Source organism: Leucopleurus acutus, assembly GCF_964270905.1.
Source record: "Leucopleurus acutus genome assembly, chromosome: 5".
Classification (NCBI taxonomy): domain Eukaryota; kingdom Metazoa; phylum Chordata; class Mammalia; order Artiodactyla; family Delphinidae; genus Leucopleurus; species Leucopleurus acutus.
In genome coordinates, this window is record NC_139147.1 from 81,330,281 (window position 1) to 81,357,297 (window position 27,017).

The 27,017-nt window shown below is 43.2% G+C and overlaps 1 protein-coding gene and 1 long non-coding RNA gene across 4 annotated transcripts in view; one reads left to right on the plus strand and one right to left on the minus strand.

The window, feature by feature from the left end:
* LOC309962629 overlaps positions 1-27,017 on the minus strand; it is a 742,666-nt gene that overhangs the window by 211,843 nt on the left and 503,806 nt on the right. The gene's annotated exons all lie outside the window — the stretch shown is intronic.
* DGKG (diacylglycerol kinase gamma) overlaps positions 6,107-27,017 on the plus strand; it is a gene marked incomplete at its 5' end in the record, with an annotated part of 158,831 nt that continues 137,920 nt past the window's right edge. For all 3 annotated transcript variants that reach the window (XM_082840520.1, XM_082840521.1, XM_082840522.1), the window contains 3 exons: positions 6,107-6,173; positions 18,574-18,650; positions 26,424-26,589. In XM_082840520.1, the coding sequence (XP_082696646.1) occupies positions 6,107-6,173; positions 18,574-18,650; positions 26,424-26,589 (310 nt within the window). The remainder of the gene's footprint in view (positions 6,174-18,573; positions 18,651-26,423; positions 26,590-27,017) is intronic.

A 27,017-nucleotide genomic window follows, 5' to 3' on the forward strand; every position in this document is an offset into this window, starting at 1 on the left:
TATGATATCACTTATATGTGGAATCTAAAAAAAAAATGGTGCAAATGAACTTATTTACAAAACAGAAGCAGACTCACAGACTTAGAAAACAAACTTATGGTTACCAAAGGGGAAACATGGAGGGAGGGATAAATTATAAGTTTGGGATTAACAAATACACACTACTATATATGAAATAAATAATCAACAATGACCTACTATATAGCACAGGGAACTTTACTCAATAGTCTGTAATAACCTATATGGGAAAAGAATCTGAAGAAGAATGGATATATGTATATGTATAAATGAATCACTTTGCTGTACACCTGAAACTAACACAACATTGTAAATCAATATACTCTAATATAAAATAAAATTTTAAAAAAAGAATGGTGCAGTTTCTTCTACTATGAAGCCAAGCACTAAGCTGCAGTGGAGCAGCAATGATAATAATTTGTTTAGTTATTGCAACATATACCTCTTTACCTTGGTACTCCTTCTTAACTTCAGGAATCTTTCCACCTGCCCTGTGCCTGCTACAGACACAGTAGCTAGGCCCATAGTTCCCTGTATATATCTGTACCACTCCTCTTACCAGCTGTGTGTTAATTATCTGTTCAGGTGTCTGTCTCCCACATGGGACTGTCAGCTCCTACAACAGGAAAATATAGACAATGTATGTGTTCTATGGGAATGCAGCTGGGAGAACAGCTTGGTTTGCTCAAAGAGTTCAAAAAAACTATAGTGACCTTTGTATCTGCAGCCAGACATATGAGTAGTGGTTTGTTTTGGGAAGGAAGGAGTGAAGGGAATTCCAGATAGATTAAAGGCATGGTGTGTTTGTCAGTCCCTTAACTAACATTTATGAGGTCCTACCATGTGCCAAATACTTGGCTAGGTGCTAGGAGTACACAGTAGGTTGACTTGGCTGTAACTTGGGGCATGTGGAACCGGAGGTCATTCGAGTAAGGACGGGGAGGTGAGCTGTGCCACAGATGAAGGATCTTCTGCAACTGGCCAAAGAACCTGCCTTTAATCCTGGAAGCCAATGGAGGCCTCTGAAGGGTTTTAAGCAGGCAAATGCTGCAGTCAAATTTGGTTCTAAATGAGGAGGATATCTATGAAGATATGGAATGATTCATGGGACATTTTGTTAAGTGAAAAAAACAATGTGCAAAAGACAATCTACAATGTGCTACCTTTTGTAGGTAAAGAAGGGGAAATAAGAAAATATCCATATATCTGCTCAATGATGTGAAAATAAGCAGGAAGAATAAACTAGAAAACATAAGTATGGGATGGGGAAAAGATGATAAGGAGGGGGATGGGAACAGAGTAAAGGGAACGGGGGAAAGCAAGGCTTCTCTGAAGAAACCTTTTTATATAGTTCTAACTTTTGAAACCATACTAAAAAAGAATCAGTGGGAATGGAGGAAAACCCTACAGTGAAATACAAACAGGAATGAATGGGAGTGGGAAAGAACTAACCTAAGTAACTTTTGAAAATAGTCCTTTGAGGATATGCAGTTGGATGAAGACAGAGGAACTATAAATAAATCTTGAACTCTATTTTTCACAGAGATGTGGCTAGCACTTCCGAAACTACTTTCTGTATATTTTAGGGTTGAGAAAATAAGCACATTGTAGATAATGGAAACAGAGTTTGTTGGAGAAGGGAGTTTAGCAATATGGAACGACAGAGTGTATGAGAATGAACTTGGGGTTTTTAACATGAATGCATGGATGGATGGATGGATGGACAGACGGACGGGAAGATAGATAAATAGCCAGAGATGAGATATGTGTGTACATGTGAATATATTTCCTAGCTCTGTCCCTGACAGGGCCTAGAAGTAGTGACACCCCAGTAGCAATGAGCATACCTAGTACCCAAACCTTGGTTTCAAAAACCATTCCCCACTAGAAAGAATCAGGGATCTTTGGGGATCCTGTCCTGATTTCAGGACAGTACTGAGGAAGAAAAAGATGATCCTGAAATATTTTGTAGTACCAGAAAATAAAGATGTGATCAGAGAATGATAGGAATATGTCTAAAGAACAAGGAATCACCTTGAATGAGCTTGCTGTGGCCAAATCTGGGACAATTTGAAAATCAAAACAAATAACGATGGTAATGGATTATAAGCCATTGAATAAAGTAAGAGTCCATGAATATAAGTAAATATATATTATATGTAAAAGTAATACACATTTATACTTATGTATTATGTATACTTATATAAACATTTTATATATTTATAGTATATGTAGTATTTATAGTATAAGGTATAGTATAGTATAAAGAAAGAAAGAAGGGAAAACTCTCCCTCACAGTAGAATCCCAACTAATATAGAAGGGAGGATGGAATTAGAAATTCACTATCATAGTAATAATTAATCCAGGAAAGAATCATCAGTGGGTGCTAAAACTAGTGGATAAAAGTTTGATGAGTAATTACAAAATTACAGCAACCTGAAGCAGGATGAGATCAAGTTCATAAATCTGTTACAGCACAAAGCACTCAAATGCTGTCAGCTGATTGTCATATTGCTAAGTGGTTGTATTTGCAATAGGATGATAACAATAATTATTTATTGAGTGTCCATTGTGTGACAGGCATTATGCTAGGTGGGGTTTGGGGGGTTTTTTGTTTGTTTTTAGCATATAGTAACTCACTCAATCCTAATACTCAGATTTTTTTTATTAGCTATTCCCATCTTTAAGATGAGGAAACCAAGATTCAAGAAATGAAAAAAATTGTTTAAAGTCAAATAGTTATAAGAGGCAGAGTCAGGACTCAAATCCCCTGCCTTCTGACTTCAAGTTCTGTGGTGTTGTATCATGTTGTGTGTCTCTGGGTCCTCTTAGAGTTCTGAGCTTCTGAAATGTGCAGAATGATAAGATCAGAGAGGCATTTTTTAAACAAAAGCATTGGGGGGTTCCTTCTTTATCCTCACCGTATATACTAAGCATCTTGCCTCATATTTCCTGTCTAAAAATAGGAAAGGCAATGCTTAATTTACATGGTTGTTATGAGGACTAAATTAGATAATATATGTAAAGCATAGAGCACAGTATAAAATGTGTCTGGCAGCAGTGTTAATACCAGTTGCAACGCTGAATTCCCTTGTATGGTGGAAAATGTTTCTAAGGGTCCTGCTTTGGGACTGAATTGATAATCAAAGGCCAGATCATAAAGAGCTTTGTGTATCATGAAAAGATTCCCTTTTATTCTATAGGCAATAGAAACCACTGAAGAATTTTATTACTGGGAAAGATGTGATTTGGTTGGCAATTTAGAGCAGACCAAGGGGAAGAACACAAAACCCAAGGCAGGCGGACCAGCAGGAGGCTGTTGTCAGAGACCAGGCAGATGAGGGTCTGAGTTAACAAGCCACCTGGCATCCTGGAGAGGAGGGAACACACAATGGACAGTCACACTCCCAGACTGGTGCCTGGGTTTGGCAGGAGAGAAAGGGTGAGGAGCTTAGGTTCAGCCTCAGGCCTCTGGTCTGAGTATTGGCTCTTCTTGGGCATGACCAGAATATAGAGGAAGGGCAGGTTGGGGGCATGGAAAGGTGCTGATTCAGGGTAGTTTGGGACAGAGTAGGGAGTCACAGTAGACAGTTGGATATGCAGATCTGGATTGAAGGGAGAGTGCAGGGCTGGAGCAGCATGCCTGGGAGTCATTGAAGCTGTGGAAGTGGATGAGACCCCTGAGGGAAAAGGGTACAAAGTGAGGAGAGGGCTGAGGATAGGATTGTGGAAACACCCAGTATTTAACAATGGCAAAAGAAAAAGTGGAATGAGCCTGAGGAGGAACACTTACAAAGATAAGAGTTTCCCGGGGATTGCTTTCTGCAAAGGCCAAGGCTGCATAGAGAGCAAATAAAGCAAAGAAGGCCTGAAAGGTGCCTGTTGGATTTGACAACTGGGTTACTGGTTTTGACCTTAAAAATAAAACAGCCAGTTATTTTACAGCAAAAATGGGTTTATTTGGGAATAGCAGAGGAATTGCAATTCAGAACAAGCAAGCTATAGCAAATGCCATAGGCAAGTCCAAAAAACAAAGAGGAATGTTATTTTGTAGAAAAAAAGGAGGAAGTTGGGAGGGGATGTTTTGAATAAAAGTCCATTGGACAAAAATGGGAGCTCAGGGTGATGACAGTTACTCATTGGTTGAATTGCTAGGGTAGTAGATTTCTTCTAGGCATGCAATGTACACCTTTTCCCCTTGGGGCCTGTAATTGATGATTCTTTCCTGTAGATGAGTCTTCTGTTGGGGTCTGTAATTGACAGTTCTTCCTGCAATTGACATCAGTATTACTGTGTGAGAGCTTCCCCTTTTGGCCTCCGGCCTCCGTCTTAGGTTTTCCTTTATTAAGTTTCACACTGGAAACCTTGGCAAGAGCAGGTGCTAAGAAGCAGAATCCAGTTGGCCAGTGGATTAAGAAGAGAATGACATTTCTTTTCTTTTCTTTTTTTTTCCTGCGGCATGTGGAATCCTATTTCTCCGACCAGAGATTGAACCCTCACCCCCTGCAGTGTAAGCACCAAGTCTTAACTACTGGACTGCCAGGGAAGCCCCAAGATTTAGACCTTTCAAGGAGAGAAACTAGAATTTGGATGTTCCCAAAGATGCAGGCATCTCACTCCCTTGCCTTGCATTTCCTCCTACTGTTGGAGAGTGCTGACTGATGGAAGGTCTTTCTTACAGAGGATCTCCTTACAGAAGATCTCCTTCCAGCATTTTCTCTCAGCTCTAGTTCAGCCCTCCAGGTCCACACCAACCAAGTCTATTTGCCACTGCAGAGAACTGTCCAGACCTGCCACCCCTCCACCATTCCTCATATGCTCCAGACTCCCAGACTTGCCTTCAAGTCTGACTTTCTACGATGGATTCTCTTTTATTAAAACTGGGCTTGTTTTTTGGTAACATTGGTCTTTATTCCTTGTCCTATGAGGTTGATGACTTTTCAACATTTTTTTAACCTCAACCTAGAATAAGAAATACACTTTATATTATGATAGGTGTATACATGTATGTATAACTGAAAGGAGATGCACTTATTTTCAATTCCATCTCATTCCGTTGCATTCTATGCTATTGTATTATGTGTTTTTAGAATAGCACACCCAATTAATTTCACAACTCATTAAACTGATTTAATGACTGATGGTAGGACTGATAGAGCCACCATGCTAGGAGGGGCTCAAAGGAAAAGATGCTAAGTTTTTGTCTGAATCCACCCCCTCCCTCCCTCCCTCAGGCTCTCCACAATGGAGCCAGCAGGCCTTCCCTTTAATCATGTTTTTATGGTTCTAAGAGGAAAGAAAACTACTTCAGTCACTAGGATGTTAGCCAGCCTTGAGGGGAGTGGTATTTGAATTTCCAGAGTGACTCAATGACTCATAAAAGGAAGGTAAGGAGCTCTAATAGTGGAATTTAGAAATCAGTGGAGGAGAGACTGGCTTACTTTTCAAATCACACCACATGAGCTACTGTCCTGTACTTACTCATGAGACGGACACCTACAGCCTGAGGCATTTTCATGACTAGAGGATGCCCTTAGGTGGCCCTACTACCACCTCTCACTAGACGCATTTTAAGTTTTCCAGAGTTTGGGAGTATGGCTATCTCTTCATATAGATCATCTAACCCCCACTCCAGCCAGACAGCTGTCTGGACTCGTGCTGCTCTGGTCTGTATGTCCTCTTCCGAATTCCCTCAGGTGGTTCCCCCCAACCTTGAGAACCATTGCCTCCTATAGAGCTTTCAGCAAAGAGCATTGGGTTTTTTTTTTTTTTTTCCTTTACAAGAAAAGATGACTTATGTATTCTAACATTCTCATTCCCAATGTCTTTACTCCTGCCCAGGAAAAGCAAGGATTTCTGAATTTACCGTGACCACAGATAGAAGGATGTTGCCTTAGGAATAGCAGAGATCTTCTCTCAGCTGCTAAACAGTGCCCGCTGCTGCCGTAGACACTTGGGTCCTCGAGAAATCTCCTGAAGGACTTGTCCATTGTGTACTTGCAATGAGCCAGGCCCTAGGCTGGGCCTTGGCTACAGCCTGGTGAGCAAAACTCTCTCCCTAGCCTCAAACGCGCACACCCAGGAAAGATGAGTGAAGAACGGTGGGTCTCCCTCACTCCAGAAGAATTTGGCCAACTCCAGAAATATGCAGAATGTGAGTAAATGGATTGACGCATGTGGGGTGGGATTTCCTCTTGGTTGGGGAGAGCATTATTGGAGAGCAGAGTAGTATAATCATTGCAAAGCACAGAGAATGAGATCAGCTTATACCTCCTTATAAAAATAGAATCTGTGTCTTTAAACATAAAACACAATTATCTTTATACTCTATAAAGGATACATGCTCACCCTAGAAATTTGGAATGTACAGGGAAGGAAAATAAAAAGTAGGTTAAAAATCACAGCTAAACTCTGTGAACATTTTGGATGCATCCTGTGCATATTGCTGTACGGGGTTGAGTTCCTGAATATACCTTTTTTCTTTTCAGTCTGCATTTTTCACCTAGTGTAATATTGTAAGGATTTTCCCAGGTCATCAAAACCTCTTTATAGCAGAACTTTGGAAGGGCTGCCGGCTGCTTGGTTACAATGTTACTCAGTCATTTGCTTTAATATACTCTTGTGTTTGGACCCAATGCCTTCTTTCAGCAAGATACAGAATTCTGATGGGTGTCTCTTTTTCGACTTTGCTGTGGGAAAACCTGGGCTTTTGCATGGAGCTCTTGGTTTCACTAGTTGCACCCAGGAACAGTTTCAGTGCGTCAAGCCACAGCGGTGGCAAGGCCCGCGGCCGTGCCCCCCGCAGGCCACTCCTAATCCTGACAGGTGACAGGAGTCTGCCCGGGCTGACCGCTGCACTCTGCACACACACAGTGCCCGTCGTGGTTGTGCAATGGCACCGATTTTTGCAGAGCCCTTTGTCTGGCAGAGCCCTCAGCTGCACTGCCAACCCCATCTCATTGTTCTAACCCTCTCCCTTCACGTTGATCGTGCTGGTGCTTTTGTAAGTCACTAGGCCTGTAGCGCATTTGACCTGCCCTACAGAGCGTGCCCAGGTGGTCCTCCGAATGCCCTGTAGGCAGCCTGCCCCCTCCCACAGGGCAGGCAGCCCCTCCACTGGCCTGGGAGCTGGAGGCCGGGCTCGTGCCAGCTCTGGCTCTTGCTCTCTGTGATGTGACAGCCCTAATACCCACCCCACCCTTTAGTCCCCCATCCCCACGGCCGCACGCACAGCCTCTGTGTCCTCTGAAAGGGTTGCACTGGATGATCTCTCCCCGTGATCCCTCCAGGCCTAACACCCCATGACTACACGTGCTCCCCCTGTAGGGCTACTGGTCCGTCTCTCCTTGGTGACCTGGAGCCCGTGGCCTCTTGTCTGACCGCAGTTGGTTTAGGGAAAACTGTGCAGTGTATTGACAGGGAGCAAGGAATCATCCTCCAGGGTAAACTCCATCTAATTCAGCCTACTCCCTAGGTCAGCAAAGTACCAGGCCCTGTCAGGGATGAAAAAGAAGCAGAGAGATAAGGCTTCACCTGAGGAATCTGAATCTTGTTAGGGAGTCAGATATGCACTTGTGATACAAGCAGAGAACAGGCTTAAGACAGCGGGGAAACACCTCTGGCAGAGATGGCTAGACGGAGTGCACAAATGAGAAGGGAATTTAGAGCTGGGGGAAACTGATATGAGTGGCTTAGAACAACAGAAAGTCTCTCACAGTTCTGGAGGCCAGAAGTCCAAAATCAAGGTATTGGTAAGGTTGGTTCTTTCTAAGGGCTGTGAGGGAAGGATCTGTGCCAGGCCTTTCTCCTTGGCTTACAGATGACTGTCTTCTGTATCTTCCACATGGTATTCTCCCTGTGCACGTGTGTCAGTGTCCAAATTTCCGTTTTTGTCAACATATGGACACAGTCTTCTTTTTTCTTTTTTTGTCCTTTTTAAATTTATTTTTTTATTGAGGTATAGTTAATTTACAATGTTGTGTTAATTTCTGCTGTACAGAAAAATGACTCAGTTATACACGTATATACATTCTTTTTTGCATTCTTTTCCATTATGGTTTATCCCAGGATGTTGAATATAGTTCCCTGTGCTATACAGTAGGACCTTGTTATTTATCGTTCTATATATAGCAGTTTGTATCTACTAACCCCAAACTCCCAGTCCATCCCTCCCCCAACCCCCCTTGTCCTTGGCAACCAGAAGTCTGTTCTTAATGTCTGGACACAGTCATTTTGGATTGGGCCCACCCTACTCCAGTAAGACCTCATCTTACCAATAATTAATTACCTCTGAAATGACCCTGTTTCCAAATAAGGTCCCACTCTGCGGCGCCGGGGAATTAGGACTTCAACGTATAAATTTGCAGGGGATACAACTTAACTCATAACAGAGGATTTAGCTGGATGAACTCTGTGGAGAAAAGAAGTTTAAAATATGAGTAGTAGATGGTGGGGGGGAGGGATAGAAACTGTGGAAGCAAAGGTAGAGGGGCACAAAGGGCGAAGGTGTCTATGGGGTGGTAAGGAGAGCTTCTGAGCTAGATGGAGAGAAGTGGCAGGAGGGTGGAGAGGAGGACATGGGAGGGATATGGGTAGCCACAGGCCTTGGGCCCCGCATGTCAAGGCATGGCATTTGGACTGAGGTGGCAAGATGTAGAGCCATGAATCTGGTGGCTACGTGCAAGGTGGCCTGGATGAGGAAGCTGCCAGGGCAGGGAGGGCAGGCAGGTCCTTTGAACGGAATCTCGTTTGAGCTGAGGCACAGAGCTAAGATGGGGAATGTGGCAATGAACAAACGCTAATGTGTGGGAAATTGCTGTGGAAGTTCCTCACAACTTGTGGAACGAAAGGAAGCCAGCAAAGATACCTCAAAGCCTGAGAGTCTGTGGAAAGTGAGGACAGAGGGGTCCAAATGTGGCAAAGCAGTCAAGGAGGGAGGGATGGAAAGAAACCCGAGTATTTGGTAGGAAATGGCTCCTCTGTGGTCTTTTTTTCCAACCGTAAGCTTTGTCCTTCTCGGACCCATCCTCATTTTGTCTGTGTCCCAGGACTGGATGAGGTGCTCCGGCACCATTTCTAACAGGAGAGGAAGAGAAGATACAATTCTTGGAAAATGATTAATCCTCAGAGGAAACCCTGAAAAAGGCACTTCTACCAGCTTTAGACGCATTCTGGCATTCAGTCAGATCGTATTGCCATAGCAACCACTCTTCCATAACCACAAAAACAGTAGCTTTACAGTAGGGAAATAACTGAAGTGTACAGCCTGAGAATTGAGAACTTTCTCCAGTGCAGTTCCGGGTGGGAGAGGCCAAGAATTTCAGGACAAGAGGCTTTTTGTATGTCCTGTTTAAATGTCATAAACCCTGCCACTTCTCTGGGGAGAAGCCATGTTCAAATACTCTCAGAGATAAAATATATATTTATTAAAAAATATATATATATATTTATTATATATATATATAATCAACAGTGAACTTAATGTGAATTAAGACTGTAAAGGGCTTGTCAAAAGGATAATGTGACAATTTAAGAATTTTCTGTTACAAAATAAAAACAAGTGTAAAGTTTTTGAAAAGCGAAAAGATGAAATTAAAGACACTCATGATCCTATCTTCCAGTGAAAACCACAACTAGTATGTTTGTGTATAAATATAAATATCAAACTACACATACACCTACACATATATACATATATATATATTTAAAAAACAAACATGCTAGGCTATTTTGCGTGCTGTTTTCTTCACCCTAACAATATGTTTCAGTTATCTATCGCTATGTCCAAACAACTTCAAAACTTGATAGGTTGAAACAACCATTTTGGGGGCTTCCCTGGTGGCGCAGTGGTTGAGAGTCCACCCGCCGATGCAGCGGATACGGGTTCGTGACCCGGTCCGGGAAGATCCCACATGCCGCGGAGCGGCTGGGCCCGTGAGCCATGGCCGCTGAGCCTGCGCGTCCAGAGCCTGTGCTCCGCAACGGGAGAGGCCACAACAGTGAGAGGCCCGTGTACTACAAAAAAAAGAACAACCATTTTGGTTTTGTTCCCATGGTTCTGTGGCTCGGGCACCCTGGACAGGGCCCAGCAGGATGACTAGTTCCTGCTCCACAGTGTTTGGGGCTGCAGGTGGGATGCCTCACATGACCCAGCATGGCCTATTCACTCACTCGCTGGTACCTCGGCGCTCCTCTCTGCAGCCTGTTCCTCCAAGTGCTTTCTCGTCTCCCAGGGCCTCTCTGTGTGGCCTTTCTTGCCAGCAGGGCAACCTGGACTTTGTATACATGGCTCAGGGCTCCAAGAGCATAAAAGCAGCAGCAGGCCTTTTTAACACCTGGGCTTAGAGGTGCTAGAACATAACTCTCTCCACATTCCATTGGTCAAAGCAGTCACAGGCCTGGCCCGGATTTGATGGGGTGGAGGAATGGACTCCACATCTCATGGGACAGTGACTCACACAGCAGGGAGGAAGGTTGGCAGCAGCCATCTCTGGAGAATAGCTAGCACGCAGTATGTCACGAGGTGTTCCCAAATCATCCAGTACTTTTCAGAAGCATGGTTTTTAGTGGTTACAGAGATTTCTTTTGAGTACATGTACATTATTTTATTTAACCAAATCATCAGTTGTGATCTTAGGATGTATTAATAGACTCATAGTTTCTAGTAAGGCAAACCGATATCCACCTTCTATCCTACCCTGATCAGACCTTTCTAGAGAACTGAATTTATTTCTGGGCACCACAGTTTCCAGTGGATATGGACAAACCAGAACTTGTTTGAGAAGTGCCAGCAGCATGGTGAGGGGCCTCACAGCCTGGATATGAAAAGATGGATGAAAATACTATGCATATTTTCTGCAAAGGGGAAGACTCAGGGAAGGGTGAGAGAGAGCTAGCTGTATTAAAATAGCTACAGTGCTCTTTGGGGGAGAAGGTGTAAAGTTAATTTCTAATGGCTTCAAGAAGTAGCCCTAGGACTAATGGGAGGAAAGCATCAGAAGAAAGACTTTAAAGTAAGGAATACTAATGGTATTAGTATTAGTAATGATTCCTAATGGTCAAACCTGTCCAAGATGGAACAGAATGGACCCCAAAGTGACCGAGTTTCCTTTCCTTAGAACTGTCTGGGCAGAGTTGGCTGAGACACTAGAGGGGAGGTTAGACATTGGATGTCTGGTTGATTAAATGACCTTCATTAGCCCTATCAATACTTAGTTTCTATGTTTAAACAGGTTTCTTTTCAACCTCACAGGGTGTGAGCATGTGGAGATGCCTCCTACTGACCGTCCCCTAACAGCTTCAGAGAGATGACTGGCTTATTGTCCTAATCCTGTTATTTGCGGGGAGGGGATTTTTCCAGTTTTTTCCATGATTTATCAAGGACAGAAACTATCATCTTATTCATAAAGGGAAAAAGGGGGGAAAAAACCCCAATAAAACATGCATGTTTACTTTTAATTCTCTAAGAAGTGAAACTAAACATTTCCTACATCAGCTAGTTGTTGCTTGATTTTGTAGACTTTTTAAAGCTAGGAGAGATCTTAGCCATGATCAAGTGCAACTACTATCCATTTTACAAATGAGAACACTTAAATTCAGAGGAGCTCAGTGACTTGCCCAAGGTCACACAGAAAGTCAGTGGCAGAATAAGAATTAGAACCAATGTTTTCAATTCCAGGTAAATTTAGTTTGCTTCAATTCAGTTTCAATAAATTAAACAGAAAGTACTCATTGGAGCTCAACCTTCAACCATACATTGGTAAAGAAAAAAATATATATGTTAATTAAATTATAATAGAACAAAAAAATTTTTAATAAACATGTGCCAGAGATTTTATTTAACTCATTAATTAGTGGAGGAGCCAGTAAGACGTTAAATTTGAGAAGCAAGGTATGGACAGACCCTGGATGGATACAGATCAAATCCATAAATTCCTAGTTAGGCAATTTTGTAAACAAATGTAAGGATAAGATTGCTTGGTTAGATATAAAACTGGTTACTGTCTTACGGACAACAAACCCTGATCTTTTGGGTTATCTGTTCCACCAGACAGTTCTATGCATATCTGCTGGAAAAAAATCTGTAAGTTAACATGTAACTTCACTAAATCTGGTACATTTAATCAATAGTAAACAATGAGTAGAACTAAGTACATGCACCTAGATAGTCCTTGGGTAGCCTTTATTCCATATGACATTGAAAAGATGTGCTGCCCACTTTTTTTCTTATTTCTAAGTTTTAGGTAATTTTAAAAATAATAGCGACATACAAAGAAATAGAGAAAAAACTGGGGTTTGCTTCAGTGCCCTTCTAAGGCTCTGAGATTGGACCCCCTCCCCCTTTATGCTTCTGTTCTCTATTTAGTTCTTCACAGAGGATTCTAAAGTCTGTTTGGCCCAGAGTCCCATCTTCCTTCCATAATCTTTTCATCTTAGTTACCACCAACAATCATTCTCCCCTTGAGATAGTGGGAAAGGTGTAGATAAGAAGAAAGAGGGCCCAAGGCAGGGTTCCTGGGCAGGAAGGTCTCATTTAACCCCCATGCTGGTTCCCAGGTGTTGAATTCCAGCAGGTAAGCAGGATCCTCAGTGCGGGGCAGCCCTGATGCTTTTATCTCTTGCTGACTTTTCGTATCTGGACAAAAATTTTAAATACATTTTAAAGAGAATGAATCAGCAAATTCTGCTATTCAGAAATATATTTCAGTAGAATCAGATCAAGGCAAAGTTTTTGACTTTAAGATGGAGATAATTTATAGCTCAAAATTCAAACCTGTCAGAGAAAATGTTTAGGGCTGATTTGTAGAACAATGTAAGGCTGTAAGTAAGCTTTGTTGAAACTTTGCTATTTCTATTGGCCAGTAGAGTGAGATTTAATCACATGCTCATGGATTCCTGGGCCCGTAAAGGGTCATGTCTAGGTGGTTCCATCGTGAAAGGGATAATCACAGCTGTTTCTCACCCACATCTCTTTTGGTGCGACTGGCCTTCTTTTCATTAGTGACGACTGGGACTCCGCACACAAGCAGCCACAGAATCTATGGATAGGGAGAGACTTCTTTGGAAATGATGGCTCTCAAATTTGAACGTGCACATGAATCTCCTGGATTCTGTTAAAATGCAGATTCTGGATCAGTAGGTCTGTGCTTGTTCTGAGATTCTGTGTTTCTGACAAGCTCCCAGGTGATGCTGACACTGCTGGTCCAGGGACCACATTTTTAGATGCAAGAAGGTAACTATTTCTCCATTCCTCCACCTATGACTGATGAGGCCAAATTATTTGGAGAAAAAGTAGGAAATCTTGCTAGCGATGCAAATTTTACTTATACAAATAAGCCACACCAGCCGTTCAGGTCATCTATGATGAATCAGAAAAACTTAGTATCCCAAAGAGGGTCTTCTTTATCAGCCAAAATTCCCTCTGCTTCAACGTAAAGTATTTTTCTCTTATTCTATATGTAACGCTGTGGCAGAGCCGTCACTTCCACGGGTTTCCCCGAGAAGTTAGCTTGGCAGGCCCCAGTGGTCCTCAGCCTTGGCTACACACTGGAAATACCTGGAGACTTTGAACAATTGCAGTGTCCTGCCCTCATACTCCCCCACCCCTGGACCATTTAATCATCATCTGTAGGCGTGAGACCCAGGCATCAGTAGTGTTTGAAGCTCCCCAGGTGATTCCAGCAGGCAGCCAATATTGAGAACCATTGGTCTACCTTTTCTCCCTATGCCCCTGGGAATATAGGACATATGGGACAAGCATGACAAGCCCAATCCCTGTTCTAGGCCTCATTTATTCCGTAAATTTTTATTGAACATCAGTTTTATGACAGGCAATGGACTACATGCTGAGGATAAGGAGGGAACAGGAAAAGAAGGCTAACTGGGAGACTGTTTTGGTGCTTATAATGCTGGACTTCTTATACATGCTTCCCACATTCCACCCCAGGGCCCGACTCCTCCTGGCTGCAAAGGTGGGCCTTCTGAAGCAGTGCTGCAGGCCTGGCAGCTCCGTTCTGACATCATCCTCCATCTTTCTAGCACCCTTGGAAAACCTCATTCTTGCTTTTGTGCATCTCACTGTGTTCTTGACTCCCTGAGTACTTAGAAAACTTATTCATACATCCCAGCCTTCACTGGAAAAAGGAAAATCTAGGGTTTTTTTCCCTTCATGTGCCAACTTTCCCTTCTCCCTCTCTCTGTGTCTTTCCCTCCCTGGGTTGAGAGTCATTTATGATCTTCCCAATCTGTGGAATATGTTCCTCCAGGCTCAGCATCACGTTCTTTTTCTGTGTTGTGACAGGCAATCCTTACCTAGTCAGCCACAGTTACACAGGAACGTTGCTTAAGATCTGCTCATGAAAAGTGAGGTCCATGGACCTACATAATTGGTGTCACCTAAGCTCTTCCTTGAAATGCGGAATCTCAGGCCATGATCCAGACTTACTGAATTAGAATCTGCGTTTAAACCTTATCCCCAAGCAATCCACATGCATGTTACAGTTTGAGATGATCTTAGGGAAGTTTTTTTTTTTTTTTTACATCATTATTGGAGTACAATTGCTTTACAATGGTGTGTTAGTTTCTGCTTTATAACAAGGTGAATCAGTAATACATATACATATGTTCCCATATCTCTTCCCTCTTGTGTCTCCCTCCCTCCCATCCTCCCTATCCCACCCCTCTAGGTGGTCACAAAGCACCAAGCTGATCTCCCTGTGCTACGTGGCTGCTTCCCACTAGCTATCTATTTTACGTTTGGTAGTGTATATATGTCCATGCCACACTCTTACTTTGTCACAGCTTACCCTTCCCCCTCCCCATATCCTCAAGTCCATTCTCTAGTAGGTCTGTGTCTTTATTCCCGTCTTACCCCGAGGTTCTTCATGACATTTTTTTTTCTTAGATTCCATATACATGTGTTAGCATACGGTATTTGTCTTTCTCTTTCTGACTTACTTCACTCTGTATGACAGACTCTAGGTCCATCCACGTCACTACACATAACTCAATTTCGTTTCTTTTTATGGCATGGGCAGAAGACCTAAATAGACATTTCTTCAAAGAAGATATACAGATTGCCAACAAACACATGAAAGGATGCTCAACATCACTAATCATTAGAGAAATGCAAATCAAAACTACAATGAGATATCATCTCACACCAGTCAGAATGGCCATCATCAAAAAATCTAGAAACAATAAATGCTGGAGAGGGTGTGGAGAAAAGGGAACACTTTTGCACTGCTGGTGGGAATGTAAATTGATACAGCCACTATGGAGAACAGTATGGAGGTTCCTTAAAAAACTAAAAATAGAACTACCGTACAACCTAGCAATCCCACTACTGGGCATATACCCTGAGAAAACCATAATTCAAAAAGAGTCATGTACCAAAATGTTCATTGCACCTCTATTTACAATAGCCAGGACATGGAAGCAACCTAAGTGTCCATTGATAGCTGAATGGATAAAGAAGATGTGGCACATATATACAATGGAATATTACTCAGTCATAAAAAGAAACAAAATTGACTTATTTGTAGTGAGATGGATGGACCTAGAGTCTGTCATACAGAGGGGAGTAAGTCAGAAAGAGAAAAACAAATACCATATGCTAACACATATATATGGAATCTAAAAAAAAAAATGGTTCTGGATAACCTAGAGGCAGGACAGGAATAAAGATGCAGAGGTAGAGAATGGACGTGAGGACACGGGGACGGGGAAGGGTAAGCTGGGATGAAATGAGAGACTGGCATGGACATATATATACTACCAAATGTAAAATAGATAGCTAGTGGGAAGCAGCCACATAGCACAGGGAGATCAGCTCAGTGCTTTGTGACCACCTAGAGGGGTGGGATAGGGAGGGTGGGAGGGAGATGCAAGAGGGAGGAGGTATGGGAATATATGAATAGCTGATTCATTTTTTTATAAAGCAGAAACTAACACACCATTGTAAAGCAATTATACTCCAATAAAGATGTTAAAAGATAATAATAAGTTTAAAAAAATAAAGCTAAGGAAGTAAAATATATAGAGTATTAAATGGTGGTAAGAGCTATGGAGAAAAATTAAGCAGGAACGAAAGATGGGGAAAACAACAAAACAAAATTCAAGTGAAATCACTTTCTTGGTTCTCAGTCAGAATGCTGGCTCTGTTACTACTTTTGCAGAAGCCGCACCAGGAAGACCCATGCTCCAAATTTTTCATTTTTTAAAAAATCTGGCCATTCTGGCTGAGCTGAAAATCTCCCATTGAAATAGATTCTAAAATATAGTGTTTTTTCCTAAATATTTAAGCTACTCATAGAATAATTTGAATATAATTTATGTGTGACCTTAACTGAAATCTGACCTAATTCTAACCTCTCTTCCATTCTGTTGCCTGAGTGACTTTTAAAAAATAGACCTGGTTATGTTACTGTACTACTCAAAAAGTCTTCAACAATTTGAAATCAGTGTCCTTAACTCGGCATTCAGTGCTCCCACAAATCTGGCCCCAGACTACTCTCTGGTTCTAACCTTGCCTAAAGGTCCCGTGGTGCCCATCTTCGTATCTTTGTTCACCCTGTCTCTTCTGAGAATGCCCTGACCACTTCATGTCTGCCTTTCGAAACCTAACTTCATTTTTACACCCCAGCTCAAATGCTACCTCCTTCATGGGGCATCCCCAGTCCCCACCTTAACCCCTCTCTCATCCTAGTTTTACTTATTCCCTGTTATTTTACTACTTCCCCACTCTGTGCTTCCAAGAACTTCATATCATTGCCACAGCATTAATTACGCCTTTCCTTGTGTTAGCAAATGTTTGGGAAGTAATAGTGAATAGTGCCTAAGGAAAAGGAATACAGACTTTTGAGCCAGACTAGACCTGAGTCAAAACCCTGACTCTTAGGCAAGTCATTTAACTTTTCTGACTTTCAGTTTCCTCATCTGTGAACAGAAGAAAATATTACCAAATCTGCATGGACTGGTAGGGGAGAGCATATGAGAATATGCAGTAAAGGTCTTTAATAAGAGGTAGCTATTATTACCACAGTTATTCATATCCTGTCCCCAACTAGTTCATCAGCAGTACCTAGCAACATCTTACTCTCCATAGTGTTTTCTGAATTGACTGGAAGCAACCCAAATTGATGGCATCTGCTGCCTGGATCTCACTGAGCTATTAGTTTTCCAACATCTGTTTTGAATTTCAGAAAGAAATGTCCATTTTTAGGCAACAGCAGTGTTTTCCTGTGGCATTTCAATATGTCTTAATCCTGAAATGATTATAACTTGTGCTTGATTGAATCCAAGTCAGCAAAGTCATGGAGAACAGCCCAGCCCACAAGCACATCCACTTTACGTAGGCCTAAGAAAGCACAGCCCTCTGTACAAAGAGCCCAAACACCAAGGAACACTATATCAGCTTTTAGTGACATTGCCCTTTGTTCAGATGTTTAAAGTATGACAATAATAGAGCTTGAGAAGCTCTTATTTATCCACAATACTGTGAGACAGAGAGAGTGTAGAAATCCTGGTTTTCTTTGATGTCTAGAGTACTGGTAACTACTCAAGATGTTATAATGACAATTATTGACTCCCTTCTCTTGACTCCCAATTCCCTTATAAACTAAAAAAAAGAAAAGAAAAGAAAAGAAACGCCACAATTTTCTCCAGTAGTTTCTAAATTATTTCCTATGGAAAGCAGAATTTTCTAAACTACCATGCTTTATGAATCCTGTCTCTGTTTCAGCACCAAGGACAGAACCCCGCCAGGCTTGATGCCCACCCATCCCATTTAATTAACAAAATTTTAAATGTTTTAAAATTTCTGCTCAGATGTTTATTCGATCATCTAATATATTGGTTTTCTGAACACTGGTTATATGTCAGGCCTTGATATGGTATACAAAGGCTTACAGCTCTCAAGGTTGAACTGAGGCAGGAGATGAGCAAGAAAGGCAAGTTACTAAATATAACACCATATGACAGGTGCTGTTACGGAGTTATGTACAAGCCATGTGGGAGCCAGGGGAGGGAGTGATTAACTCTGACTCGTAAAGGAAGGCTTTTCAAAGGAGTTGACATTTGAGCTGGGTACTGAGAATTGAGTGAAGTTTGTAATGCAGAGAAGAGACTCCATGAAAAAGTACAGAGCATATTAAGAAATTTCTAGAAATGTGGTTTGATGTGGCTGAAAAATTGAGTGAGTGAAAGATTAAGGGAAGAGGTAAGGAATAGGCTAGGTCAGATCACCAAGTACTTGTATACCAAGCTAAGGGTTTAGGCTTTATCCTGGGAAAGTTAAGAGCTGTATAAGGGTTTTGAGCAGAGGCATGATCTAATCAGATTTGTGGTTTAGAAAGATACTTCATACAGAAAGAGAGAAAATATACTAAAAAATAAATAAATGAGAGGGCAGAAGGGCAGATGACGGTGACATTCCTCCATGTGGCTCTGGAATGAGGGCTCACTCCATCATAATCAGGATTAGACACGGAGAATTTACTTGGCCCAGCTCCCATTCACTGTTCACCATGTTTCACATATGGATTATGTCTCTCCAGATTCTTCCAAGAAGATAAATGATGTCTTGGCTGAATTTAATGAGGGTGGGAGCCTCAAACAATATGACCCACATGAGGTAAGAACATTTTCATTTCAAGCCTTTAAAAACCCCACGTTCTAACCTTCCCATAATTTGTTCCTCTCTTAGAAGTTTAGCTCACTTTGAAGAACATGCTTCTCAATATATTTTCTCCCAAGTTTCAAGTGAACCATCGGTGCTACCTGGAATCATAAGTTCCTCAAGTCCATTCACCTTCTCACTATCCTAGAAGGCCACATCATACCTTCTCTTCTCTCCTCAGATCTCTCACTCCTCCTCCCTTTCTCAATTCCCAGTTATCAACTGTGTTTTCTACATCACTGAGAAAATAGAAACAGTCAGAAGCAATCTTCCCCCAAATCCTCACCTTATGTGCCCACCTAGCTGTACCTTTTCTCCTGTAATTAGGGACAAGCTTTCCATGCTCTGATCTCAGTCTAACCCCTCCACTTGTGCACTCAGTCCCGTCCTCTTTGGTCTATTGACAGGCATTGCTTCAACAACGTATTCCTCTCTCACTCTCACTCCATCTCCTTCCCATCAGCTTTCTCTATGTATTAGATCTTCCTCATCAACAAATAAACATACTGCTCTTTCTCCTACATTAAAAAACCTTTTTCCGGCTCCACTTCTCCCTCCAGCTACCACCTCATTTCTCTCCTGTCCTTTATAACAAGTAAGCTGTGCAAAAGATGTGTCTATACTCATTGCCTCCAATTTCTCCTCTTCCCACTTTTCTGAAAGCTCTTCAAGCAGCATGTAACCCCCACGCCTACACTAAAATCACTAGTCAAAATAGCCAAGGACCTGCATGTGGCTAAAACTCAAGTCATTTTACTCAATAGCATTGCACCTGATTGGTCAAATCTTCCTCCACTTCCCTCACTTGGTTTTCAGGACACTATACGCTTCTGATTTTCCTCTTACCCCTTTACTTGACATTTCCACTTAAAAATCAAACAGGTATCTCAAACTTAACATAAGCTAAACTGAGCTCCTTGATCTTCCTCTATAAAACCTGTTTTTCCAGCAGTCTTTCCCATTTCAGTAAATGACAAGTCCAGTCTTCAAGTTATTCAGCCTAAAACTATGGAGTCATCATTGACTTTTCCCTTTTTCTCACATCCCACATCTAATTCATCAGCCGCCTCCATCATTTCTACCTTCAAAATACATCCAAAATCCAGACACATCTCACTACCTGCTCTGCTATCACCCTGACCTGAGGCACCACCATATTTTGCCCAGATTATTGCAATAGTCTCCTCTTAGGCTCCCTGTTTTTGCTCTTGACCTTGAAAGTCTATTCTTTACACACGTCCTGAGCAGTCTGTTAAAACTGAAGTCAGATCATGTCACTGCTGTGTTCCACAATCTTTTATGGTCTGCCCACCTGGTACTCAGTCAAAATCAAGGTCATTACAATGTGCATCTCCCCTACTATCGGACCATTACAATCTGCATCTCCCCTACTATCAGACCTCATATCTTGCTATTCTTCTTCCCATTTTTTCCCAGCCATATTAGCCTCCTTGATGCCTTCATACAAGCCAAGGCTGCTCTAACCTTAGCACCTGTGCCCTGGCCTCTTCCTGCAATGTTCCTCCCCCAGATATCCATATCATTCATTCCTTCACCTCCTGCAAGTGTTTGCTCAAATCACCTTCTCAGTGAATGTCACATTCTCTATCTAAAATGTTAAACCCTCTTTCCTGACGCTTCCTATCTTCCTGCTCTGCCTTATTTTCCTTCTTAGTGCTTCTCACCATCTGTCACACTGTATAACTTACTTATTTCATTGTCTATCTCCCCGACTAGAATAGTTTTGTTCACTGCTATGTCCCCAGTGCCCAGAAGAGTATCTGGCTTATAGCAGGCACTCAACAAACATTTGCTGAATGAATAAGTGCATGCAAGACCTCCCCTACTTTCAGATTCAGCTCATCTAATGTTTCTTGAGCATCCAGGCACTGTGCTGGATGCCGTAGAAGATATGAAGATGAGGAAGCATAGCTCCTCTCCTCCAGAACTTACTTCCTACTGGCAGGACCAAGTTTAAGAGCCATGACCCTGGAGGTTATGCTGTTAGGTTAGACTCCTAGCTTTGCTGCGAACCAGCAATGTGGCCTTGAATATTTCACCTCTCTGGGCCTCAGTTTCCTCTTCTGTGAACTGAATATATAAAACAACCAAAAAGAAAGACCTTGAAGCTTGCAGATGAGTGAATTAAATAAGATGCTTTTTTCAAAATGTCTAACACTTTAAGGACACTTAAAAATAGTGCCCATTATTATTACCCTTCTGTTACCTTTCGCCAAAATGTTTTAAACTCAACTCCCTTTTCTCCGGTCCTGGGTCCTTTTATGAGGGTTAATAGCAGAAAAGCAACTGATCAGCAGGACAAACTTGGAAGGAGGCTGGCCGCTTATTTATTCATATTGTCATCCTTTCAACAAACCTTGAGTCAACTCCTTCTCTTCTGGGCCCTGGAAGTGAATCAACAGAGCCCACACCCTCGAGGTACACCTGAGAGGTGCTTTGAATAAAATGCACTGATCACCTGAGAATGAAGCAGGAGGAAGGGTGCCAGAACAGGAGCCAGATTGAGAATGCACCCTTTCAAAGAACATTCCTGAGGAGGAACCATGTGGAAATGATGCCAAAACCAGCAAAGAACGTGCAGCCCCCCAGTCCCCACCCCCACCTCCAAAAACACAGGAACAAAGACTGGCGGGGGCTGCTCCTCCGCCTGTCCGCCCTGAAGCTGACGAGAGTGGGAGGGGAACAGTTTGGTCAGGGCTGCCAAGGGTGTGAAGGCCGTAGGAGCTTTCAGAAGCAGGCCCCTGCCTCCATCAGGCTGGCCCCCGCTCTGCCATGTCCTAGGGGAGCTCCGTCACTCTGATTTCATTCTCTCTCACAGTGTGGCTGGCTTCAAGTAGGTATAATGTCCCAGCACGGGGTTCAGAAACAACAAGGGTTTAAATTCTCTTGAGTTTGATGGCTTACTGCTGCTAAAATGTCTCAACAAGAAATGAGTTAGCTGTGGGAAGGGGCAGGTTGCTAGGAAAGGGTGGCTGGGAATCAAAGTTCACAGAGTGGCAGGGCTCCATCTGGCCACGACAAGCGTGCCCTTGGCCATCGGCACCGAGAACAGAGAACAGAGCACAGCTGAAGATGGCCAGAAAGCAGACGGAAACAGTGCAACCAAAAAGGTAGGGGGGCCTGGTATCACCATGATCTTAGACTCAGGCACACCTTAGCACAAAGCACAGCTCTGCCACTTGCTTTACGACTTGAGCAAGTCATTTATGTTCTCAAAATTTTTTTCATCCACAAAAGGGCAGTAATAGTACCACGTCACACTGTTGTTTTGAGACTTAAGTAAGATCACGTATGTACGATGCTCAGTAAACTCTCCATCTAGTTCTCCTTCCTTCTTTGACCTGTGGAAGAATTAACAATTGCCTAGCTAGTTTCCACATGAAAGTTGCAGTTTCTGGGGAAAAAGAAAAAATGTCTGAACAATGGCAGTGTCTAAGATGTTACTCAGGGCTCTGAGAGTTGTCAGCGTGCTACATAGTGGTTGTTTATCTGGTTTGGGCAGAGTATGGGCCACTCCCTACCCATCACACATGTACCAAGCACCTACCCTGAGCCTGGCCTGTGCTCATAAGGAACTTACTCTTTTGCAATCCAGATATCACTTGGAGAGTGGCCCTCAGTCACATTTCCTTGCCTGCTGAACTTGGGGTGCTTAGAGGGAATGGCAGGGAACACGATGTCAGCACCAGGGCCTGGGACAGATCAGATACTAGAGCAGGAGCATTGGACTAGGTGTCAGACGATCAGGCTTCTGGTTTCGCTTTGATGCTAGCTGGCTGGGGCAAATCAGTAAAATTCCAGAGTCTCAGTGATGTAAGGAGATCTAGTCTCCTCTGAGCTCTTCTGACATGAATGCTCTGTGTTTCTGGGCTTATTTTGTTCCCCAGGATAGGGCCATAAATGGTTGGACATGTGTTCAACGCTCATTGTTTTCTAAGTTCTCATAATAGTTTGTCAGTTCTTCTGCTGTGACACTCACCACTGTTGACCCTGTGTTAGAATTATTTCAGTACCTTTCCCACTGAGTCTCTTAAAGGTATGGACTCATGCCTAATTCACTGGTGTGTTCTCCAGTGGTGCCCAGCACTGTGTCTTGTACTTGGGAGACTCAGTACATATATGTTGACTGAACAGACCCCACAATGATTGATGACAGCCAAGTGTACCAATTAGAAACCCAACGTCCATTAAAATACCTATTAGGAAATACCGTGCTAGGTGGTGTGGAGGATACAAAGATGAAATAAGACATTTCCCTACCTTCCAGGAGCTCTAGATCTAGTCGAGGAACTAAGGTGTGTATGTCATGAACAACTATATATTGCGAGGGCAGCAGATATGGGTGTCCCAAGTCAGGAACCAACGTGGAAATGTATAGCAATTCAGGCACAAGAGATCATACCAGGCTTCCTGGAAGGGGTGGCATCTGAGTTGGGCCATAAAGGATAGCTGGAATTTTAACAGGTAGAGAAGAAAACAGTTCATTTAAGTACATGGAAGCTTGGCCAGGAAAGAACACAGAGATCAGTGTGGGCAGAATGTGAAGGTACACACAGAGAATTGTAGGAGAAAAGACCAGAATGGTCTCCGAACTTGAAGTAGCTACAAATCTAGGTTGGAGTGGGATTGTGGTAGGGCTGTGAATCCCAAAGGATTCAGGGAGTGCACAGGATGATCCACTGGACTGTAGGAATCCTGCATATTAGACTTTCTATTTACATTGATTTTTATCTCATCTAATTTCTATTTTCTAATTTCTTTGTGTGTCTTTTATAATGTATAGTAGCAGAGCACAGTAGTACATATATATAATGTATAAGTAAAGATAAATGACAATGTGTGCTTGAAAATCTTACAGAAGGGCGCATGATTTTAAAAGTTTGGCGACAAGTGATGTCAACTCTCCCATGGGCAATTAGAAGCCATGGAAAGTTTTTTAGTTGGGAAGCAGTCTGATCAGAGCTGTGCTTTGGGAAGATCACCTTGGCAAGGATGGAAAAGATGAGAGGACTAACAGATGGAGGTGGAGGCAAGGAAGCCTTTGAGGGGTGTTGCTGTTGTCCAGATAGGACACATGGAACAGGAGTAGAAAACCAGGAGCATGGGGGACTTCAACAGCCGCCTTGTCAGGGTGGGGCCGACGGGCAATGGATACAGGAAAGACCTGGATATGACAGACGTTGCGAAAGAACAGTGGAAAGAAGGAAGGGACAAGAATTGATCTCAGACAACTGGGAGTTCAAGCTGAGGCTGGAATATTTGGAGGATAATGCTGCCATTGACATGAATAGAAACTGTAGGGTCAGGAAGAGGAACTGGTTTAAGGAAGAACCCAAGAGAAGTTTAGAGCTTGAGATCTTCTGGTCCAGCATTCACAGTTTGCTAAAGAAAAACCTGAGGTTCAAAAAAGGAGGAAAATGTGGTGGACCTCAGACCAGCCACGAGGTCTCCTGAATCTCACACTGATCTTGTTTGAAGATCTTTCAGCTTTGGTTTTTTAAGAACATTATGTAAGACTTTGTTTAACTGAATTTCCTTTTTTATTAAATCATTTAGTATACGCTGTTTTCCAGAAATATGCTGATAGTTTTCAATTTGAGGCCAACCAGAAAAAAAATTAACAACATTTTGGAACTCAAAACTATATTGTAAAACAGTACTTGTCGATTAAAATAGTGCAAAGGAAAGGACGATGCAAAAAGAACCTTTTAAAATAAATTAATAATAAAGATGAGAAGATCTAAAACAAAGACCATTGAATTTGTGACCTTCAAGAGAGCAGATTCAGAGGTGATGCGCTAGAATCCAAATCGAATGGATTAAGGAGGTGAGGAGAAGTGTGAAGGGGAAGGGAAGAAGCACAGGCTAGTAGCTCGAGCAGCCAGCAGTTTCTTTGGAAGAGTGACCTGAACGTGCTTGCAGGTAGACAAGCAGGTGCTGGGAGATGCCATCAGAGGCAGGGAGGGTGGAATTGCAGGTCATTATGGGTTCCGCTGGGAAAGTGGGAGGAAAAGACTTTGCTGATGTGTACTGGGAAAAAGAGGATGTGTGTGGAAGGGACATTCTGAGGTGTTGAGGCAGTGGAGACAGAGAGGGACAGAAAGAGTACAAGAGAGAGCCACAGAGATTCTGGGGCAGGAAAGGCAGAGAAATAGAGATTGATGCCTGTCACAAGAAATGTAAGTCCACCATTTGCTTAGAGATGCCTTCATCTGGTAATGAGCCTTCATTATCCTCTGTCCAACTGAATCAGGCTTCCTTCACTCTGCTAAAGAGATGTTTAAATAGCCCAGCCTGGGGCTAAGGAGAAACTGCCCCGCAAGCTCCCTCCCAGTGGGGTCCAGAGGGCATTGCTTGTTTTAAGGACCAGGACTTTGTATGCAAAACCTGATCGTGCACGTGCCAGCCAACTCTGGTTCTGCGAAGGCTCCCAGATCTCCCAGAAGAGACAAGGGGTTAAATGCTACCAACATTTTCAGAGAGAGCCAAGTAGGCTCCCAAAAAGGGATTTTTATCGCTATTATTCACAAAAGCCTGCACAGCAGATCTTGGAGGAGTGCTTCCTCAGATGATTTCCAGGAGCATCTGCTGATTTGATGAAGAATCTGATGCCATCAAAGCACAAGCCAGTGATGACTCACTGCGCACTGTTGTTGCCGAGTGTTTGCTGAGTGCAGCGGCCCTTTCTGGCACAGTTCTCCCAACCTGGGGCCAGAAGCCAGGCGGCACTGGGCGACATACAGCAGGGAGAGGTTTTGGCATGTTTCTTGGTTTTACCTTCCGTCCTTGGCTTCCTGCTCTTCTCTCCTGGTGCCTGAAACCTTCACAAGGACATGTTTTGAGAGCAGTCGAGCCAGACACACTCCCTCCCCTGGTATCTTGAGGGTTGTCCAAAGAAGGTCAATTATGAAAGTAGTGAAAGATGGAGCCTGTTCTTTTTTCTTTTCTGAGACCTGAATCCTCAGGAATCACATCCCTCACGGCATAAGCAGAAAATTGACATACCGCAGAAGAGCGATTTCTTCTCCCTGTGTTTTCAACTACGTCCTTCTTCATCTTTTTTTTTTTTTTTTGCGATACAGTTCATTTATGATATTATATTGGTTTGAGGTATACAGCATAGTGATTCAATATTTTTATAGATTACACTCCATTTAAAGTTATTACAGAGTGATGGCTATATTTCCCTGTGCCGTACAATATATCCTTGTTGCTTTTTATTTTATACATAGTAATTTGTATCTCTTAATCCCATACCCCTGTCTTGTCCTCCCTGCCTCCGTCTCCCTACCACTCTTCTTCATCTTACCTAGGATTCCAGGGCACTGACCTAGTCCTGCCCATTAGAGACAAGACCCCCATGTGGTCCCCGACTCAGGCAGAGCCCTCACTCCCAGTGCTCAGTCTTCAGCACCCCCTTTTCTTCCTAAACTTAGACATGCCTTGTCACGAAAGCCTCCATGGTTCCATGGCCCACCAAGCCCCAACACACACGAACAGCGTCTTCTCTTCCTCACGTCCTACCCCCACTGCCTATGCTTTTCACGCTCTATCGACTCCCAGGCCTTTTCATTCCTGCCCCCACCAATCACTCCACTCCCTTCTGCTTCCCTTTCCATTGCCAGCTCCCCCATTCCTTCTTCTCCTCTCCCACCCTCTGTCTCTTCACTTCTCTCCACTGACTTTTCCCTCTTTATCCCTTCTCAGCCTATTAGCTATGACATCTTCAAGCTGTTCATGAGGGCGTACCTGGAGGTGGACCTTCCACAGCCACTGAGCACACACCTCTTCCTGGCCTTCAGCCAGAAGCCCAGACAGGAGACCCCGTCCCACCCAAAGGAGGGGGCCAGCAACAGCGAAGCCAGTGGCCCAGGTACATGGACCAGCATTCCCCAAGATGGAAGGGAGATTTTGCAGCTCTAACCCACTTGCCACAGGTTCAGCCTGCGCTCCTAGATGGTCCTCTGTGCCTGGTAACTTCCCTATGGGGAAGAGGGGAAACAGAGACCAGGGGACCAAGACTCCTACCCTTTCAGGAAGCCCTGTCTGATGGATCTTTCAGTAAGAGAAATAAAAAGGGCATAATTCCTGCCACTCAGGATCAGAGGAGAGGATGGGGAGAAGAGGAGGCACAAACTAATGTATGGCAGGGGCGGATGGGCCTTCCACAAAAGCTGCCAGTCCCTGGAGAGCACATTCAGCTCTTGTGCCCAGGCTGGGACTAGCCTGGGAGAGTCACAGGAGGGGAAGGGTGTGGTTACTGTCTTTCTGGAGTTTGGGCTATAATGGGGGAGACACTAC